At 41.1% G+C, this 21,991-nt stretch overlaps 1 protein-coding gene and 1 non-coding gene across 21 annotated transcripts in view; both read left to right on the forward strand.

Annotated features, from left to right (window-relative positions):
• RUFY3 (RUN and FYVE domain containing 3) overlaps nt 1–12,372 on the forward strand; it is a 105,810-nt gene extending 93,438 nt beyond the window's left edge. For 6 of the 20 annotated variants that reach the window (XR_005239124.2, XM_037994705.2, XM_073017396.1 and 3 more), the window contains 4 exons: nt 3,590–3,654; nt 6,748–6,775; nt 8,148–8,216; nt 10,301–12,372. Coding sequence is in view for 12 of the 20 variants with exons in the window: in XM_037994705.2 (XP_037850633.1) it covers nt 3,590–3,654; nt 6,748–6,775; nt 8,148–8,216; nt 10,301–10,444 (306 nt within the window). In the remaining 8 variants the exon portion in view is untranslated. Of the gene's footprint in view, nt 1–3,589; nt 3,655–6,747; nt 6,776–8,147; nt 8,217–10,300 lie in introns of those variants that run through there. The other 14 variants (XR_012093353.1, XM_037994707.2, XM_073017398.1 and 11 more) reach the window with 11 other exon arrangements.
• Nucleotides 12,373–15,983: 3,611 nt separating this feature from the next.
• LOC119622515 (small nucleolar RNA U13) lies at nt 15,984–16,084 on the forward strand. The gene has a single exon (XR_005239131.2). It is a non-coding gene; the product is annotated as a small nucleolar RNA U13 (small nucleolar RNA).
• The last annotated feature ends 5,907 nt before the right edge of the window (nt 16,085–21,991 follow it).

Raw genomic sequence — 21,991 nt, forward strand, 5'->3', positions numbered from 1 at the left:
CAAAAGCTTTTTGTAAAGCATCAATAATTTCACAATTCTTCCATCCATGCTTCACCATGAATTTGATGTTTGTTCTTGCTTCAATTTTAGCAGAATTCATGTTACTCTGATAGGGGCTCTTCCTTTTTTCTTTTCCTTTCTTTTTTTTTTTTAAAGACAGAGTCTCACTCTTACCTAGAACGGAGTACAGTAGCACAATCATGCCTCACTGCAGCCTCGATTTCCCAGGCTCAGGTGATACACCCGCCTCAGCCTCCCGAGCAGCTGGGACTATAGGCACACACCACAGCGCTCAGCTAATTTTTGTATTTTTTTGGTAGAGTCGGGGTCTTGCCATGTTGTCTAGGCTGGTCTTGAACTCCTGGGCTCAAGCGATATGCCCACCTCAGCCTCCCAAAGTGCTAGAATGACAGGCACAAGCCACCATGCCCAGCCAGGGGTTCTTTCAAACTGATATCTTATCCTTTTTAGTGACTCAAACCAAATCCTGGTCAGATATATTAAAATAAGTTAGTACAAGTTTATTTTGCTGCAAAAAAATTTTTGAAGTCCATGCACAGTCTTTCTGTAATATGCATTTTCCATGAACTTTTTGAATACCTCTAGTATACAACAAAGCAGGAAGAGTTCATAAACTTTTTAAAATTTCTAGAGAGTGAGCTGCTAATTTACTGGCAAGTAGAAAATGATGGTATGTGGAAATTTATTAAATAGTATCACTACTAATAATTTAAAGTGTACAAAGAACCACTCTAGGCCAGGCACAGTGGCTCACACCTGTAATCCCAGCACTTTGGGAGGCCGATGTGGGCAGATCACGAGGTCAGGAGTTCAAGACCAGCCTGGCCAACATGGTGAAACCCCATCTCTACTAAAAATACAAAAATTAGCTAGGCATGGTGGTGGGCTCCTGTAATCCCAGCTACTCGGGAGGCTGAGGCAGGAGAATTAGTTGAACCTGGGAGGCGGAGGGTGCAGTGAGCCAAGACCATGCCATTGCACTCCAGCCTGGGCGACAGAGCGAGACTCCATCTCAAAAATAAATAAATAAATAAAATTAAAATAACCACTCTCTGTAGCATGCTATCTTTATTATTTTAATTTAGTGAACATAAAATCTAAAAGGCTTACAAGAGTTTACTTAAAATCTTGACCTATCTCACCCTATTTTTCCAGTGAAGTTTTAAGTTTTTCAATCTCCAGTTGTTACTTGCAGTGGCATTTCCAGGAGGATAAGCATTGACCTCTCTTCCTTGATACTTGAGTGGTGTAAGAACACATGTTTCAGCTGGGTGGCTCACACCTGTAATCCTAGCACTTTGGGAGGCCGTTGGCATGAAGATTGCTTGATCCCAGGAGTAAGAGACTAGCCTGGGCAACATAGGGAGACCTCATCTCTACAAAAAAATTTAAAAATTATCCGGGTGTGGTGGCTCGTGCCTATAGTCCTAGTTGCTCAGGAGGCTGAGGTGGGAGGATCACTTGAGCCCAGGAGGTCGAGGCTGCAGTGAGCTGTGATCATGCCACTGCACTCCAGCCTGGGCAACAGCATGAGGCCTTGTCTCAAAAAACAAACAAAAAGAATACACATTCCACTTTTGGATGCACATAGGCAACAGTTGAAGGCAAGCAGCAGTGGGTGTGTGTGCCACAGAAAAAAATGTACCCCTAAAAACTGCCCAGCACCTGGCCAGGCTCTGGGGCTTACGTCTGTAATCCCAGCACTTTGTGAGGCCAAGGTGGGTGGATTGCCTGAGCTCAGGAGTTTGAGACCAGCCTGGGCAACATGGTGAAACCCTATCTCTACTAAAATACAAAAAAGCATTCAAGCCTGGCGGCATGTACCTGTAATCCCAGCTACTCCTGATGCTGAGGCCAGAGAATCGCTTGAAACCAGGAGGAAGAGGTTGCAGTGAGCCAAGATCACACCACAGCACTCCAGCCTGGGTGCCAGACTGAGACTCTGTCTGCAAAACAAACAAAAGTTGCCCAGGCAGAGCTTAAGAGTATTGGGAGAAAAACAGTTTGAGGCTGGGCGCAGTGGCTCACGCCTGTAATCCCAGCACTTTTGGAGGCCAAGGCGGGCGGACTACCTGGATTGGGAGTTCAAGACCATCCTGGCCAACATGGTGAAACCCCGTCTCTACTAAAATACAAAAATTAGCCAGGCGTGGTAGTGGGCGCCTATAATCCCAGCTACTCAGGTGCTGAGGCAGGAGAATCGCGTGAGCCAAGATCACGCCACTGCACTCCAGCCTGGGCGACAGAGCAAGACTCCGTCTCAAAAAAAAAAAAAAAAAGAAATGCAGTTTGGAACTACATCTGTCCTGCCAAGTAGAAAACTGCTTGAGTTGAACAGGCTATAGAGATGGTGGCACTGGGTGGTTCATGCCTGTAATCTCAACACTTTGTGAGGCCAAGACGGATGGATCACTTGAGGTCAGGACTTTGAGACCAGCCTGGCCAACATGGTGAAACCCCATCTCTTTTTTTTTTTTTTTTTTTTTTTTTGAGACGGAGTCTCACTCTGTAGCCCAGGCTGGAGTGCAGTGGCCGGATCTCAGCTCACTGCAAACTCCGCCTCCCGGGTCCACGCCATTCTCCTGCCTCAGCCTCCTGAGTAGCTGGGACTACAGGCGCCCGCCACCTCGCCCGGCTAGTTTTTTTTGTATTTTTTAGTAGAGACGGGGTTTCGCCGTGTTAGCCAGGATGGTCTCGATCTCCTGACCTCGTGATCCACCCGTCTCGGCCTCCCAAAGTGCTGGGATTACAGGCTTGAGCCACCAGGCCCGGCCGGTGAAACCCCGTCTCTACTAAAAACACAAAAATTAGCTGGGCATGGTGGCGCCTGCCTGTAATCCCAGCTACTCGGGAGGCTGAGGCACAAGAATCACTTGAACCCGGGCGGATCACTTGAGGTGAAGAGTTCGAGACCAGCCTGGCCAACATGGTGAAACCTCGTCTTTACTAAAAATACAAAAATTAGCTAGGCATGGTGGTGCACACCTATAATCCCAGCTACTCAGGAGGCTGAGGCACAAGAATCACTTGAACCTGGGAGGCAGAGGTTGCAGTGAGACAAGATGGCACCACTGTACTCCAGCCTGGGTGACAAGAGCGAGATCCTGTCTCAGGAAAAAAAAAAGTTGTGGCCCTCGGGCATCAACTTGATTGAACATCCAGAGGATTATAGTCTGATGGATATGGCCATCTTTGGTTTTACCAGTTTTTCAGAGCTCAGTCTGGGGGAAAGAAAAAAAAAAATTATACTTCCTCTAAGGAGTAGCTGATATCATGAGCCAACTTTGCAAGTAAATAGAATACATTCTGAATTTTATTTGAATCTCAAGAATTAAAATATCTACTTTGAAAATCATTTGTCACAAACTATCAGAATAGTTAAGAAACTACTTAGAGCAAAGAATGAGGAAACATAGCTTGAAAGTTAGATCCCTTCCCTGATTAAAAAAAAAAAAAAAGTTACTTAGCTTTATACCCAAACTAAGGCATTGCAGAAGAAAATATGTGCAATATCATCGTTGTTTAGCATTCTGAATAATTAATAAACTGGGCTGTTTTCTTTTGGCAGGATGGGAAGCACAGCATGCAAGAGGAAAATGTTAAACTAAAAAAGCCCCTGGAAGAAAGCCACAGGTGTTTGTTAATCAAGTATTAACTAAGATGTAAAGTTATTCTAGGGTGGTGGGAAGGGGCGAGTTTTTTATATACATTGGCATTGACACCGACCAGACACTGACTTATAATATTAATATGCCAGGAAGACATTCGAAGTGGAAGTTAGTAAATAATAAACCATATAACTTGTATTAAACCAAACCCATTAGGCCATTTCAGAGGAAAGGATGATCAGGCTGTCCTCTCTCTCTTCCCTGATTAATTCCCAAGCTCAAATGATCACTTAAGAGGTTATTTCCCACCTTTACTGAATTGGTTTCCCAGGAGAATAAAGTATAAGTCATACATAGCATTCCTTAGCTTCTTAAATATATTTGAGTATGACTTGTTTCTACCTATGTGCTAAATTTCAAATAAGTGGCTGGGCGCAGTGGCTCATGCCCATAATCCCAGCACTTTGGGAGGCCGAGACAGGTGGATCACCTAAGATCAGAAGTTCGAGACCAGCCTGGCCAACATGGTGAAACCCTGTCTCTACTAAAGATACAAAATTAGTCGGGTCTGGTGGTACCTGCCAGTAATCCCAACTACTTGGGAGGCTGAGGCAGGAGAATTACTTGAACCCAGGAGGCAGAGGTTGCAGTGAGCCAAGATAGCGCCACTGCACTCCAGCCTGGGCAATACAGTGAGACTCCGTCTCAAAAAAATAAATAAATAAATAAATAAGTACTCTGATTTCTCTTATCTCTCATCTCATTTTTTCTTTCTCTTGAGAATCTCAAACAGCTTAACTCTATTCCTTTTTCCTAACTCTATCTGATTTGCTCACGATGAAGAGCATAGGATAGTTTCAAGGAAGCTGACTTTTTGTACTTATTTTACCAGGTTAGAAATATAATTAAATATTACATAGTGCCACTGCATTAAAAAGTGAAGGAGGTCCAGTTATATGACATTCTGGAAAAGACAAAACTATGGAGACAATTAAAAAAATCAGTGGTTGCCAGTGGTAAGGGAAGGGAGGAATGAACAGGTGGAGCACAGAGGATATTTAGGGCAGTGGACTACTCTGTATGATACTGTGATGCTGGGTACATGTCATTATACATTTGACCACACCATAGACTATAGACACCACCAAGAGTGAACCTTAATGTGAACTGTAGACTCTGGGTGATGATGTTGTGTCAGTGTAGGTTCATCAGTTGTAACAAATGTACCACTCTGGTACAGCATGTTGATAAAGAGACCAGGGATGGGGCAGGAGGCATGTGGGAAGTCTCTGTACCTTCTACTCAATTTGACTATGAATCTAACTGCTCTAAACATAAAGGTCTACGTTAAAAGGTGGAGGAAGCAGTTAGTGATGAGGAAGGATACCATAGTGAGGTTTTGAGAGAACTATACAGCTGTCCCTAGCCAGGCTGTGTCACCTTAAGAATGAGGTAGTGGCCAGGCGCGATGGCTCACGCCTGTAATCCCAGCACTTTGGGAGGCCGAGGCGGGCGGATCACGAGGTCAGGAGATCGAGACTATCCTGGCTAACACGGTGAAACCCCATCTCTGCTAAAAATACAAAAAATTAGTCGAGTGTGGTAGCGGGGGCGCCTGTAGTCCCAGCTACTCGGGAGGCTGAGACAGGAGAATGGCGTGAACTCGGGAGGTGGAACTTGCAGTGAGCCGAGATCGCGCCACTGCACTCCAGCCTGGGCAATGAGCAAGACTCCATCTCAAAAAAAAAAAAAAAAAATGAGGTAGTGTGTCATCTGGAGCAAAAGCAGCTGCTGGAGAAATTACACAGTCCAGTTTGCAGGTGCTTGGCCTAAATGCCCATTTCTTGCCTTAAAGGCCAGAATGATTCCAAAGTCTTTAATTTTGCTCCCAAAGAGCATGGTTTGATCCAGAGCTAACCTTAAACTGTCACCCATCTCACATTACAGATCGGCATAAGCAAAGAGAAGGGAACTAGAAGGGCCATAAAATTAACCTGGGCTTCCAGGTGCCTTTCAGGGTCAGCCTAGTTCCAAACTAACATCAAGTCATTTACTTGAGCAATCAGGAGTGTCTATTAAATGCCAACTTCTGATTTAGGTCCTGAGAATATAGAATAGTGCTTCTTTTTATCTGAATTGAATTGTGCTCTGCAACTTAGAATTTGTTTTACCTTCATTATCTCCTTATGATTTAATATTCCTTACAAAACTGTCTAATGCAACTTTACAGATGAGAAAACTGAGACGCACAGAGAGGCTGAGTGACTTATCCAAGTTGCTTCTGTTTATCATGTCTACTGTTTTTAAGTGCTTTGGCTCTGCACTACCTATTAGCAACTTCCAGGACTTATTCTGGTCATAGCTGCAATTGTTAGACATACCAGGCTTCCTGGGATTATGATGGCAAGGAACATCAGAAAATCTGGTCACCCCATGGTGTATGTCTGGTGGTCACACTGCTACTCAAGTGAAAAGAATAGGAACCATTGCAATCTGTAGTGCATTTTCCCTGTAACTGAGAGCGGGCTTTGCTTCGCCTCTAATTTAGGCTCTAGTCCATGCTGGGAACATCAGAGTTAGTTCAGCTTAGTCTCATGAAGAAATATTTCAACCTGAATGGGTTTTCTGGTGACAGTCTCATTCATTTCCCCTTCTTGGATTAATTTGCTAAAGCTCACATCTTAAGAATATTTAGGACTAATATATAACGTGATAATGGATAATGTATAGATTTCCATAATATCAAATAGAAAAAAGCTACTAAAATATATGGCCAGTGAACCATTGGAGTTTTACACATTGGGAAGTTTTACTCATTGGAGTTTTACACATTGGGAATATTTTGATAGCAAAAAGGAATGTAAAATGTAACTTCATCTGTTTTTAAATGGGAACCCTAATATAATAAGTCAATGGTCAGATTCTAGTGATTCATTTTAAGAAGAAAATTTCCTCTCCTTGGAGGTCAAAATCAATAATTATGTTGTTCTTAGTAATATAAAAGACCTACAGTATTTCTTGTTTGAAAAAATGTTTCTATTCTGAGCTTTTTATTGAAATGATACAAATGGAAATATAAAGTTCCTATTTGTCACGATTTTTTACTTCTCCATTGTAGGCTGCAACCCCACCCTACGGATGAACAGGTAACACAGCCTCCTGTTTCAAAACATCTTGTATAAATTATGAAGTTGGTTGAACCGTGCCTAGCCAGCAAATAAGGTAGCATGGGCGGAAGATGCGTGAATACAGTGTACCATCCTTCTAACAATACCCTGAACAAATACATATTGCCTGAAGCTCGCACAGGAAGTAGCACAGCTCTGAACAGTTTACTAAGTAAACATCCGTTCTCACATTTTAAATTATCCCTGACATAAGACCTAGGAGAGTTCACTTTACATCCCTTTCCGCTAGTTTTCTTTTACATAAAATGGAGAGAAAAAAGATGCTTTGATCACTTAGAAATAAGCTAACATAAATGATTATAAAACACTTTGTGAATCTAATAGTTTATGACAAGCCCATGAGAAAGACAGTGAATGCTACTATGTCTGAGTCACCCTGTCATTTACCTCTCCGGTTATAAAATAAAATAAATCCTACTGCTATCCTTTTTTTTTTTTTCTAAATGGAGATAAGGTCTCACTCGTATTGCCCAAGCTGGGGTACAGTGGACGATCTCAACTCACTGCAGCCTTGACTTCCTGAGCTTAGGCAGTCCTCCCACCTCTGCCTACCAAGTAGCTAGGACTACAGAGATAAGGTTTCATCATGTTGCCCAGGCTGGGCTCAAGTGATCTTCCCACCTTGGCCTCCCGAAGTGCTAGGATTACAGGTGTGAGCTTCCATGCCCAATGCTTGCCATTCTTTTTTTTTTTTTTTTTTTTTTTGAGACAGAGTTTCACTCTGTCACCCAGTGTGGAGTGTTGTGGCACAATCTCAGCTCACTGCAATCTCCACGTCCCAGGTTCAAGTGATTCCCCTGCCTCAGCCTCCTGAGTAGCTGGGATTACAGGCGCCCATCACCATGTCCAGCTTTGCTTTTTTTTTTGGTTTTTGTTTTTGTTTTTGTATTTTTAGTAGAGATGGAGTTTCGCCATGTCAGCCAGGCTGGTCTTGAACTCCTGACCTCGTGATCCACCCACCTTGGCCTCCCAAAGTGCTGGGATTACAGGTGTGAGCCACCAGGCCCAGCCCCCAGTGCTTTCCATTCTTGATGGTAGAGTGAAGCAAGAGGAATGGGATGGTGTTAAAACTTTTTACTCTATACTTGCATGTGTTGGATTTTCGTTTTAGAAGTAAAATCACGTTATTATAAAAACTAAGAGCTGGAAGCATAATGATGGGATTCTCCGAGTGGTATGGTGGTAGGACTACCTATTCGTAATTGGTTTATTTAGTTTCCAGATAGTCTATAGTGTGATTATATTAATATTGTAGGTAAAAAAGGCATATTCTGAAAGTACTAATATTTCTGGCACTAAGAAAAACTAACCAGCTCACTGTGTGGTTTAGGATCAGCTGCTGCTCTCTGGAAAGCCACAGGTGTGTCAGCTATGTCAGGAAGATGGCAGCCTAACAAAGGTAACTGTGGTGAGAAACAGACAGGTTTTTCATAGGAATGTCTACAGCACCCCCCAGTCCCTCCCCAGGCGTAACAGGGACTTTGCCGCATGGAGTGCAGAGTGCATGCTCACAGTGCTGGGGGTGGGGTGAAAAGCAAAAGGGGCAAGCATTTACTGGGTACCTGTTATTTTTTCAGTCATCATAATTCGTGTCAGTAAATTTCCGTTAAAATAAACATAAATAGAAGCCAGGCGCAGTGACTCATGCCTGTAATCCCAGCACTTTGTGGGGCTGAGGTGGGTGGGTCACGAGGTCAGGAGTTCAAAACCAGCCTGACCAACATGGTGAAACCACATCTCTACTAAAAATACAAAAAAAAAAAAAAAATTAGCCAGGTGTGGTGGCTGGCGCCTGTAATCCCAGCTACTCAGGAGGCTGAGACAAGAGAATCGCTTGAACCTGGGAGGCGGAGGTTGCAGTGAGCCAAGATCGCGCCATTGCTCGCCAACCTGGGCAACAGAGCAACCTGTCTAAAAATAAACAAAAAATTATGTAATTTAAAGCAAATAAGCAGATAGAAATGTATGAGTAAATATTGAGTGCCTGCTGTGTAGAACGTGCTGGAGAAAAAGTAATGAACAAAGTAGACCAAGTCTCTGTTCTTTTCAAGCTTATGTCTTTCATAGCTGTCATTTTATAAATGGAGAACGTTGAACATCTAATGCTAACTATATTTCCCAAAGTTAAGTCATAAGTTATGAAGCCCAGGTTCCAACCTAGCTTTAGCTCCAAAGTCCACAGTCCTTTCAGCACTTTATCCTGCTCAGAACAGAATATGAACTCTCCCCGCTAGACCACTTGTTTTCCACCCGATCCTCAAGGGTGTCTGCCTGAGCACCTTCCCAGTTTGTTACTCTAGGGTAGGCAGAGTTAGGGAAGTATTCAGAAAGAACGAGTGCCCTTGATAGCTGGACCTGTGTCTTGTTCACAGAATCCCCCAGCATCTAATATGGTATCCAATCCATAGGAGATGCTCAAGAAAAGTTATGTACAAATGAACGTATGAAACACGTGCTTGGAAGAGATACAGGAAACAGGCTCAAATTCTGGATCATGACCTGCATAGCACCATCTCTGATGGTGCCAAATTTTAACAAATGAAATTATAGTATGACCTCCTCTTAAATTCACAGAGTCAGAGAACAGATAAACTGCCCTTATAGAACTGGAAGTTATAGAAACATGTTACAAAATAAAAGAAACTGTTCATTCTGGCTTTCCTCTTCTAAGCCATGCAACTTTAACTTCTATGTGTCAGACAAAAATTCTCAGGCTTTCAAATGAAAGCAACCCCCTACTCCTCTCACCCTCAGGAACATGAATTATTTGACATGAAGGTAGCACTTCATGGGAGAAATTATTCTTCACAGCTTTTTATAGAGGACGCTTGGAGCTTTGTGTATACCACCCTATCACAGCCTTACTGCTGACATTGCTATAGTGACTTCTTGCTCTCTCAGTGCTTGACCATTAAAGATGCAAAACGTTTAGGAAAACCAAACAATTTCCTATGAACAAGATGCAGGAAGCTGTGCTCCTGCTGCACTTATAACCCAGCGGATGTGCTTAGAGCACCAGAGATCACAGGAAAGCATTAACCACATCAGTGTATTAGGAATTACACTTTCAGTTCGTACTCAGCACATTTTTTAATCCTAGCCTGTTCACTCAATCCATTGCTCTTTCACTGCCGTATTTGGTGTATGCACAGGTACTTGCAAACTAATTTTAAAACTAACCTACCTGAAAGTGAGTATGAGGAACAGATGTGTGAAGTATATTCTAAATATAAGTGATTTTTATGTTACCTGTTTTTATTTTTAACTCTACGGCACTGCTTCTTTTCATTTAAATCTAAAAACTAGACTGTGAACTTTTTTGTAGATTGGGCCTGTGTTCAGATACTATCTGGTACATAGTAAACATCCAGTCATTGTTTGATTAGGCATTGAGCATTTGCCACATTTGGCTTTTTATATCCCATGAATCCTTATGCCTTACACCTCTTCTATTCCCCGCCTAACCTCCTCTTCTCCTCGTAGAATGTGTGTAAGAACTGCAGAGGAACCTTCTGTGATGCCTGTTCAACAAATGAACTGCCTCTTCCTTCAAGTATCAAGCCTGAGCGAGTTTGCAATCCCTGTCACAAGCATCTGATGAAGCAATATTCCACCAGCCCATCATAAGACTGAAGGCCAAGACCTGGACCAAAACGTTTATGCAGGCTCTTCTGTACCGGTGTTTTAGCTGTCAGGATCTCATAGAGCCCAGTTCTTAGAGTCAACTAAAGAGTTGATAGGAATTAACTAGGTCCAGGGAGAAAAGGCAGTGGTTGGGGTTACTGGAAATTTTGCTCATTTTCCCTAATGACTGTATGAATAAAAGTGAACTCACTTGAGCCTTTCTCTTCTAAACAACCTGACATTGAGGGTTTGCTTTATAGCATATCTTTGGAAGGGCAACTCATTTTTATTAGTGATACTGGGGTGGATGTAATAGGAGAGAGTCCAGGCAGATAAGAATAAAAAGGAAAATGATCATCTCCTTCTGTTACATTTGCAGATTCAAGGGGGAGAGACAGATGCTGAGATCAAAATGACAGATGTTACTTATTTTTCCAGGTGCTGTTAGCATAAACATTGTTTCCTCTTCACCCCTACTAACTACCTCTTTAAAGTATTTCTACCAAACTGTGAACCCAATCTCAGGGAAAAGAAATTAAAAAGTAATATAAATTCTGAATGTACTGAAAATAATATTGTAATATATTATAATTTCAGGACTAGAATTTTCTGGTCTTTACCTACAAGGGTTTTCATTATCAAAAAAAAGAATATTTGTTTTTCTACTTAATGACTTCAAAGTAAATAACTGCCCTTTTCAGAATCTCCTTCCACAAAATAAGCCAACTCTTCCCAGTTCCCTCCATCTTCCTCTCCAAGTCATAATGGAAATTGTAAGGAGTTTTAAAAATAGGGTTTGGCTTTTGCAAATAGAAGATATTGATTAAAGCAAAGTCAAATATAGAGTAAAATAAGTTTGTTTTCTTGAGACAGGGTCTTGTTCTGTTGCCCAAGCTGGAGTGCAGTAGTGCAATCACAGCTCACTGAATCCCTGTTCTCCTGGGCCTCAAGCAATCCTCCCACCTTAGCCTCCCAAGTAGCTGGGGCTGGCCTTTTTTTTTTTTTTTTTTTTTTTTTTTTTTTTTTTTTAGTGGGGTCTCATTGGTTGCTCAGCCTGGTTTCAAACTCCTGGGCTTAAGCAGTCCTCCCACCTTCACTTCCACAGTGCTGAGATTACAAGCATGAGCCACCACACCTGGCCAAGTTTAATTTGTTGATGGCTGAGAACAGTTAGCTCGGAATACTTACGTTTGAATAAGGAGTTCCTTATTCTGAGTCATGAATGAAAGGTGATAGATGCTTTCCTGGAAAGGGCAATACAGTCATCCCTTGGTATCCATGGGGGTTTGGTTCCAGGAACCCAACTGGATATCAGAATCCATGGGTGTTCAAGTCCAATTATACAGAATGGGTTATATGGTATTTGCATATAACCTACATACATCCTCCTGTGTACTTTAAATCATCTGAAGATTACTTAAACCTAATAAAATACCTACACATCACTTCATTTGCATGGATTCAACATAGTGCTGGGTGTTCGGCAAATTCAAGTTTTGCTTTTTTGGAACTTTGTGGAATTTTTTTCTTCTGAATATTTTTTATTGGCAGTTGGTTGAATCCATGGATGCAGAACCCATGGATATGGACGGCTGACTGTACTTCCACATCTTTGAGTAACAAACTCTTCAGGGGAAAAGAGAGAAGTGTATTGAGCAAGAGAAGGCAAGAAACATTATATACTATTTTGATTCTGTTACATGTGTCTATAGATTGTTTCATTCTAATCAAGACCTAAGAAGGTATGATTCTTTCTGTGACTGGTTTAGAATTCTGGGGAGGAAATATCCTGGAACCATGTTTTTTAATAAATTCTGTCTCTTGGAAAGAGTTAACAGCTTGGGAAAGAGTTGTTATTCCAAAAGTCAGCCTGTTACTTGGTGAAGCTGAAGTTTAACAGTTCTGGGGAAAAATAAAATCTAATAATTCTAGCCTAGTTTGTTGATTGTCTTTTTTTTACCCTAAATAACATTTGTGTTTTGAGTCTTTATTTTTTGGCCACCTACATGAGCCAGCACTCTTATAGGTGCTATACATAATGTGGAGAACAAAATGGACTAAAGGAGTGTTGCCCTAAATTAGCAAAAGTTATTTTATAATTAATTTTAAATTAATTTGAAAAGATATTTGTAACACAATATAAGGAGGAATAGTCACTTGAGACTTTACTTAGAATTACACATAAATATTAGCCTTTAAAAAAATTTTTTTAGGCTGGGCACAGTGGCTCACACTTGTAATCCCAGCACTTTGGGAGGTCAAGGCAGGCGGATCACTTGAGGTCAGGAGTTCGAGACCAACCTGGCCAACGTGGTGAAGCCCCGTCTCAACTAAAATAAATAAACTAAATAAATAAATAAATGCAGAAGTTAGCCAGGCGTGGTGGCGTGCGCCTGTAATCCCAGCTACTGGGGAGGCTGAGGCAGGAGAATCGTTTGAACCCGGGAGGCAGAGGTTACAGTGAGCTGAGATCACGCCACTGCACTTCAGCCTGGGCAACAGAGCAAGATTCCATCTCAAAAAAAAAAATGTATACAGTGTCCCAAAGATCTTTAGTTATTAGTGCAGCCTCCCATAAAAGCAAGGAGACCAAGTCATGAATACCATGACTTAATGGTATGCCTATCTTCCTTTAAAATTGTGCTTTCCATCACTTACAATAGTATAAACTGAACCAAAGAGGCAAAGACTTGTGCACTGAAAACTTCAAAATGTTGCCATACAAAATTAAGACATAGAAGTATCACATTTGGCAGGGCACAGTGGCCCACACCTGTAATCCCAGCACTTTGGGAGGCCAAGAAAAAAAAAATGTATATTTTCATGGAGACAAAGACTTAATATTGTTAAGATGTCAGTACTACCCAAAGTAATCTACAAATTCAATAGTCCCTATGAAAATCCCAACATTTCTGCAGAAATAGAAAAATCTATCCTAGAATTCATACAGAATGTCAAGAGACCACCCCCCCAAATACTCAAAATAATCTTGAAAAAGAACAAAGTTGGAGGTCTTATACTTCCTGATCTCAAAGTTTAACACAAAACTACAGTAAGCAACAGTATGGTACTGGCATAAAAATTAGCATATAAACCAATGGAATAGAAAAAGAGCCTAGAAGTAAATCTTTACACACATGGTCAGATGATTTTTGACAAGGGTGCCAAGGCCATTCAGTGGAGAAAATATGGTCTTTTCAACAAATGGTGTTGGGAAAATTGGATAGCTACATACCAAAAAACAACAAAAGTTGGACCCTTACACCATATGCAAATATTAACTTAAAATGCATCAAGAACTAGTTCCATCCAATAAGGTTGGAAGAAAAACAGCTAGAATTATTAAATTCTTAAAAAGAAGAAAAAGAATTATTGGCCCGGCGTGGTGGTGCACGCCTGTAATCCCAGCACTTAGGGAGGCCGAGGCAGGTGTATCACCTGAGGTCAGGAGTTGGAGACCAGCCTGGCCAATAGGGTGAAATCCCATCTCTACTAAAAATATGAAAATTAGCTAGGTGTGGTGGTGGGCACCTGTAATCCCAGCTACTCAAGCGGTTGAGGCAGGAGAATTGTGTGAACCTGGGAGGTGGAAGTTGTAGTGAACTGAGACTGCGCTATTGTACTCCAGTCTAAGCGACAGAGCAAGACCCCATCTCAAAAAGAAAAAAAATAAAGGAAAAGCTTCATGACATTGGATTTAGCAGTAATTTACTGGGTATGATCAAAAGCACAGCCAACAAAAGGAAAAATAGATTGGACTTCAGCAAAATTAAAAATTTGTGCATCAAGGGACACTATCAGCAGAATGAAAAGGCAACCCAAGGAATGGGAGAAAACATTTGTAAATAAGAAATCCTGCAACAAAAAAAAGCCTGAAAAAATGAGCAAAGTACTTGAATAGACACTTCTTGCAAAAAGATGTAGAAATGTCCAATAAGTTCATGAAAAGCTCAACATCAGTAATCACTGGGGAAGTGTACAAATCAAAACCACAATGAGATACCAATTTATAAACCTATTAAGGTGGCTATTATCAAAAAAGTAGAACAAGTGTTGACAAGGACATAGAGAAACTGGAACTCAGGTACACAGTTGGTGGGAATGTAAAATGGTACAGCAGTATGGTGATTTCTGAAAAAAGAAAAACAAACAATTGCCATATATAATCCAGCAAACCCATTTCTGGGTATACACCCCAAAGAATTCAAAGCAGGAACTTCTATAGATACTTGTACACCTGTGTTTACAGCCCTATTATTCAAAATAGCCAAAAGGTAGAGACAACCCAGGTGTCCATCAATGGATGAATGGGTAAACCAAATTTAGTATATGCATACGACTGAATGTTATTCAACTTTAAGAACAAATTCTGACACATGCTACGATATAGATGAGCCTTAAGGACATGATAAGTGAAATAAGCCAGTCATACGTAGGACAAATATTGTATGACTCCACTTACACTAAGTACCTAGAATAGTCAAAAGCATAAAGAAAGTAAAATGATGGTTCCCAGGGGCTTAAGGAAGAGCAGAATGGGGAGTCAGGGTTTAATAGGTACAGTTTGTGTTGGAGGAAGATGAGAAATTCTGGTGACAGATGGTGGTAATGGTTGCACAGCAATGTGAATGCACTTAATGCCACATAAATGTACGCTTTAAAATGGTTAAAACAGCAGGTTTTATGTATATTTTACTATTTTTTTAAAATACTGTGCTTCCCAGAAGAATTCAGAAAGTAATTACAATTATGTGTGTATATTTCAGTTACTACATATGCATATCTCTCTGTTCACTGAGAGGGCCTAGCAGCAGACATGCCAGCAGCAACGGGTACATCCAATGCCCAGATCTTGTTTTCTAATACTGTTCTCCAAGAAAAGGAATCAGGGCTCCCTAGAGAAATGGCTGATTCTCCATCGAGGGTATCTTGTAGTGCCAGAAAGTAAAGAAGTATTCCACAAACAAGGATGTAGGTATGTGAAAGGGGCACGGGAGCCAACTGATAGAATGCCCAAGGGCCAAAGATGAAACAAATCTCAGCAACAAAGTAAATAATGCAGCTTAGGATTATAACCCAAAGGATAAAGTAAGTACCCATGAGTCCATATTGATATAAATGACCTGATGAAGGAGCAGTAGCATCTCTCCTATACAGAAAAAGCCCAAATAATTATGTAGATACCACCTCCCCCACTTCAAGGAGATGGAGCTTAACTCCCCACCTTTCGAGTACGGATTGTGCTTAGTCACTTGCTTTGAGTACAATATGTAAAGAGGAAAAAAAAATTGTATAGTAACCTGGCAAACACTATCTTGGCCAGGTGATGAACATTTGTATTAATATCATGAGTGATAAGCCCTATTAATAACAGGTACCCTTGATGTGATGAAAATGCCCCTTTTTGGTCTTCCTCCTAAGACCAGAAGGAAAACAATCAGAAAACTACAAAAACAAGACATTCAAAATACAAAAATCAGACATTCTACAAAACCAACTAGTACTCCTTAACACTGTCATGGTCATCAAAACCAAATCTGAGATCCTTCTGTAGTTCATAAGCATGATGACTGGGCTTTCACACTTCTGTGTTAGATGTGCCTCCTTCACACCTTGTTACATCAGGACATTACCCATCTGATGTGAAAATAAAAGGTTGGGAATCTGAAGTCATTAAAAACAAAACTATCTGAGGTGGTTAAATGAATGTAATGGTGGGATCCTGGAATGAAAAGAATATTTGGAAAAAAACTAAAGATCTGAACTGTGCGATTTAGTTAATAGTAACATATCAAAGTTGGTTGCTTAGTTGTGACAATATCCTGTAGTAATGCAGGATACTAACAATAGGTATACAGGTGGGTGAGGTTTATACAGGGACTCTGTACAGTTTTTGCAATGTCTCTGTATATCTAAAATTATTCTTTTTTTTTTTTTTTTTTTGAGATGGAGTATCACTCTGTCGCCCAGGGTGGAGTGCAACGGCGCGATCTCAGCTCACTGCAACCTCTGCCTCCTGGGTTCAAGCAATTCTCCTGCCTCAGCCTCCTTAGTAGCTGGGATTACAGGCACGTGCCACCATGCCTGGCTAACTTTTTGCATTTTTAGCAGAGATGGGGTGTCACCATGTTGGTCAGGGTGGTCTCGAACTCCTGACCCCATGATCCACCAGACTCGGCCTCCCGAAGTGCTGGGATTACAGGCATGAGCCACCACACCCAGTGACCAAAAACTACTCTAAAATAAAGTTTATATATTTAAAAAAAATGCTTTCATACTCAAAGTCTAACCCAATAGAACCTGACTGAACTCATCCCTAAATGCAGTTTCAGTTCTTATTTATTTCCAAATAGACTCCAAGTTTTGCAAGGTTGATAAGCAGATCGGAACTATGAGAAAGTCTTTAGTTCATTCACTATTTGTAAGTCAAGTTATAAAAACATATAATGAAACTCTTAAAGGAGATTTAACCATTCTGTGAAAGAAGGCTCTCCATTACAGTCTCATTTCAGTTTTGTTCACCAAAAAATGGGGGCCCTTTTTAAATAATTATATTTCAGTAGTTTAATGGTCCTGTTTTGATTTACAGTAAAACTTCTTTCAAATTAACTTAGCCTAATGTATTACCCAAAATGTTATACCAAGTCAAATCTTAATAATTCTTAGACAATAGCTGGTTTGGGAACTATCATCGATGACTGAGGTTTCCCATGCTAAGAGCAGGTTAATTTTTTATTTATTTATTTTTTTTTTTGAGATGGCGTCTCACTCTGTAGCCCAGGCTGGAGTGCAGTGACATGATCTCGCCTCACTGTAAGCTCCGCCTCCCAGGTTCACGCCATTCTCCTGCCTCAGCCTCCGAGTAGCTGGGACTACAGGTGCCCGCCACCACCGGCAAATTTTTTGTATTTTTAGAAGAGACGGGGTTTCACCCTGTTAGCCAGGATGATCTTGATCTCCTGACCTCGTGATCCACCCGCCTCGGCCTCCCACAGTGCTGGGATTACAGGCGTGAGCCACCGCACCCGGCCGAGAACAGGTTAATTTTGATGTTAACACACTACTATGGTATAAAGATTCTTGTGAGCATGTCAGTCAATATACCAAATCAGAAACCACGTATCTGACAAGCATAATTTCTACACCTAGAATAAGTGGCACAAACTTTAGTCAGTGAATTATCTTGAAATGTAAAATTAATTTAAAAATAGAACCAGTAGGCCAGGCACAGTGGCTCACACCTGTAATCCCAGTACTTTGGTAGGCCAAGGCAGGCAGATCACTTGAGGCCAGGAGTTCAAGACCAGTCAATGTAGTGAAACCCCATCTCTACTAAAAGTACAAAAATTGGCTTGGTGTGGTGGTGCATGCCTGTAATCCCAGCTACTCGGGAGGCTGAGGCAGGAGAATCGATTGAACCCAAGAGGCGGAGGTTGCAGTGAGCCAAGATTATTGTACCACTACACTCCAACCTGGGCGACAGAGTGAGACCCTGTCTTAAAAAAAAAAAAAAAAAAAAGAACAAGCAAGTGGTTGTAAGCATCACTGAGGATATCAGATCCCTAAGACTTAATAATTACGCATGGTAAAGAAGAGGTAACTCAGGCTTCCAAAGGGCAAGGGCAAGTAGAGTGAAAAAGCTGTATAAGTCTCCAGAAAGCAGTAATGACTTAGCATTCTGGATGCTGCTTTATGGCACAAAAGTATCATTAAGGAGTGTGCTGGTGGAAGGTAAAGTTAAGAAAAGAAAAAGTAAAGTATCATTCATATTCAATTACAACATCTATCACAAATACTACGTTCTTCTAGCATAACATTGCTTGTATTCCGCAATTTATTTTTGTCTTGCTGTCACCCAGGCTGGAGTGCAGTGGCATGATCCCGGCTCACTGCAACCTCTGCCTCCCTGGTTCAAGCAATTCTCCTGCCTCAGCCTCCCAAGTAGCTGGGATTATAGGCATGCACTACCACACCCGGCTAATTTTTGTATTTTTAGTACAGATGGGGTTTCACCATGTTGGCCAGGCTAGTCTCCGACTCCTGGTCTCAGGTAATTCGCCCACCTCGGCCTCCCAAAGTGCTGGGATTACAGGAGTGAGCCACTGAGTCTGGCCACAACCAGGTATGTTTTCAAATCACAGTCTTTGAATAAACTTGTTAAGTTTTGCCTGTGGGCTTCAAATTAAGATTCTTAAACTACCTTGGTGATCCTTGTGACCTTCAATGAGTCCATCCATATTCTAGAGTCTACCTTGGTTATACACCTTCATGCTTTATCCCCAAGTGCTTTCAGAACCATTTCACTGAGATGTTCCTAACGTTGACATAAAACCTTGAAACTATAAAAGGGGAGATTTAAGAATTCAGTCATGCAAAAATAGCTTCTGCCATGATGAGCAAACAAAGAGGACAAACTGGGGGGGAAAAGGTTTAAAGCTCACTATAGGAACAAAGTACTCCTGCAGATTAGTTAAGACCAAAGCCAATAGAAAAGCGGTTGATAAACATCACACAAAGGCAATCAGCCAAATTCAGATTATGGAAACCTACAGGTTAATCTTACTTCTTCAGCAAATAAGAAACAAAAACAAATAAATGAATGGCAAATCATCCTGAATAAGAGAAGAAACAGACACTTCAACTTTACTAAAGATATCGAAATGGCTAGTAAGCTTATGAAAAAGTACTATTCATTGTCAGGGAGAGCAAATTAAAACCAGAAGATACCACTACACACACAATGGCTAAAATTATAGACAACAGCAAATGATAAGGATGTGCACCTACTAGAACTCTGGGAATGTAAAACAGGATGATCATTTAGGAAAAAGTTTGTCATCTTCTAGTAAAATTTAAAATACATCAACTTAGGATATTCCCACTCCTAAGTACTTATCCAAATTAAATTAAATTAAAATGTAGGTTCACAAAAACGTTGTACATGTTCATACCAACTTTATTCATGATAGCCCCAAACTAGAAACAGCTCATTGTTCACCAGTTGTTCACCTAACAGGTGAAACATTAAAATGTGGCATATTCATACATAGAATACTGCTCAGCCATAAAAAGGAACAAAGCTTAAACACACTGATGAATATACAAACATGCTGAGTAAAAGGAACTTACAGAATACATACTGCATAAGTGAGTCCATTATATGAAGTTCTAGAATAGGCAAAATTAATCTACAGTGAGCAAAATCCTAACAGTAGCTGACTGCCAGGCGAGGGAAGAAAGGGCAGGAGAGGTGCAGGTGAAAAAAAATTCAGATGTAATACAAATGTTCCAAACGTAGGGGTTTGAGTTACATGCTTTTACATCAAAACTCATCAAATGAGTCTGGGTATGGCGGCTCACACCTGTAATCCCAGCACTCTGGGAGGCCTACATGGGTAGATCACTCAATGTCAGGAGTTTGGTATCAGCCTGGCCAACATGGCAAAACCCCATCTCTAATAAAAACACAAAAATTAGCTAGGCATGGTGACAGGCACCTGTAATCCCAGCTACTCAGGAGGCTGAGGCAGAAGAATCCTTTGAACCCAGGAGGCGGAGGTTGCAGTGAGCCAAGACTAGGCCACTGTACTCTAGCCCGGACGATATAAGACTCCAACCCACCCCCCCCCAAAAAAAAAACCTCATCAAATGATACACTTAGCATTTATTCATCTTACTGCAAATCTCCCTCAAAAAAACTCCAATGACAGCTGGGTGTGGTGGCTGATACCTGTGATCCCAGCACTCTGGGAGGCTGAGGCACGCAAATCACTGGAGGCCAGGAGTTCCAGACGAGCCTGGCCAACATGGTGAAACCCCATCTCTACTGAAAATACAAAAATTAGCCGGGCGTGGTGGTGCACATCTGTAACCCCACTACTCGGGAATCTGCAGCACAAGAATTGCTTGAAAACTGGGAGGTGGAGGTTGTAATAAGCTGAGATCATGTCACTGTACTCCAGCCTGGGTGACAGAAAGACTGTCTCAAACACAAAAAACAAAAACAAAAACAAACTCCCATGACATGTATGCTGAAAGGATTAAAAGTGAAAAATGTCTACAACTTACTTGGACATGCATATAGAAGAAAAGATGAGACTGCAGGAGGCAGGCAATGTGATAAAGCATGGCAAATGCTACTTGTAGAATCTAAGGGATGGGCGTTGGCATCACCAGGATTTTACATACTGACAGAAAATCATCTTTAGGGTATTTAGGTGGGAAAAAAGCCAAAATATAAAACAGCACATATAGTATAATTTACATTTTAAAAACAAATGAAAACATCCATTAACACTTGCTTATAAATAAAGTAAAAGTCACAGGAAGTTTACACTAGAAACTGATGACAGGGCTGTGCGAGAATAGAAACTAAACAGCTGAATTACAGGATGGGAAAGAAAATCTTCACTACATACCCTTTGTATCTCTTCAAGTTTATTGCCTTCAAAAAATAAAATATAAACAACTTTAAAATGAGCCTATTTTTCTGAGACAGGGTCTCACTCTGTCACCCAGGCGGGAGTGCAGCAACGCAGTCACGGCTCACTGCAGCCTTGACCTCCCAGGCTCAAGCAGTCCTCCCACTTCAGCCTCACAAAGTGCCAGAATTACAGGTGTGAGCCACCACAACTAGCCTATTCTTGGTTTTCATATCATCAGGCTTAAGACAGATTAAACCTTCCTTCCTATACTTGCTTTCTAAAAATAAGAAAACCACTCGAACTAAAAAACTGGGCCAAAAACCCAGACACCTCACCAAAGATGATATATATGGATGGCAGGTTAAGTATATGAAAAGATGTTCCACATCACTATGGGATTGGGAATTAAAACAATGAGACCACTATTCACCTATTAGCTAAAATGCGAAAGAGTGACATCACCAAATACTAGTGAGGATGAGGAGCTACAGAACTCTCCTTCATTGTCAATGAGAATTCAAAATGGTCATGTTGGAAGAGAGTTTGGCAGTTTCTTCCAAAACGAAACATACTCTTAACTTACAATCCAGCAACCTGGTTCCTTGGTATTTATCCAAAGGAGTTGAAAACAAGTCTACACAAAACCCTGCACACAAATGTTTATAGTAGATTTATTCTCTTCCTACAAACTTCAGAGATTCTCTTCTAATTTGCTGGACTTGGGGGATGGGAGGGTAATGTATTTCTAACGCGTTAGAGCAAGTTGGACTGGAACTCTACTGCTGATATATATATACACCATTCTCCTCCATACACATGTCCTACCAATTCAATGTGAGTGCCTTCACATAATTTAGGGAAAGTCTCAGAACAGTGGAGTTTTTTTGTTTTGGTTTTTTTGGTTTTGTTTTTGAGACAGAGTCTCGCTCTGTTGCCCAGGATCCAGGATGGAGTGCAATGGCACGATCTTGGCTGGCTACAACCGCTGCCTCCCAAGTAACTGGGATTACAGGCGTGTGCCACACGTGGCTAATTTTTGTATTTTCAGTAGAGGCAGTTTCACCAAGTTGGCCAGGCTATCTTGAATTCCTGACCTCAAGTGACCCACCATGGAGTGTTTTAAATT

The sequence above is a fragment of the Chlorocebus sabaeus genome, chromosome 7 (genome assembly GCF_047675955.1).
Source record: "Chlorocebus sabaeus isolate Y175 chromosome 7, mChlSab1.0.hap1, whole genome shotgun sequence".
Taxonomy (NCBI): domain Eukaryota; kingdom Metazoa; phylum Chordata; class Mammalia; order Primates; family Cercopithecidae; genus Chlorocebus; species Chlorocebus sabaeus.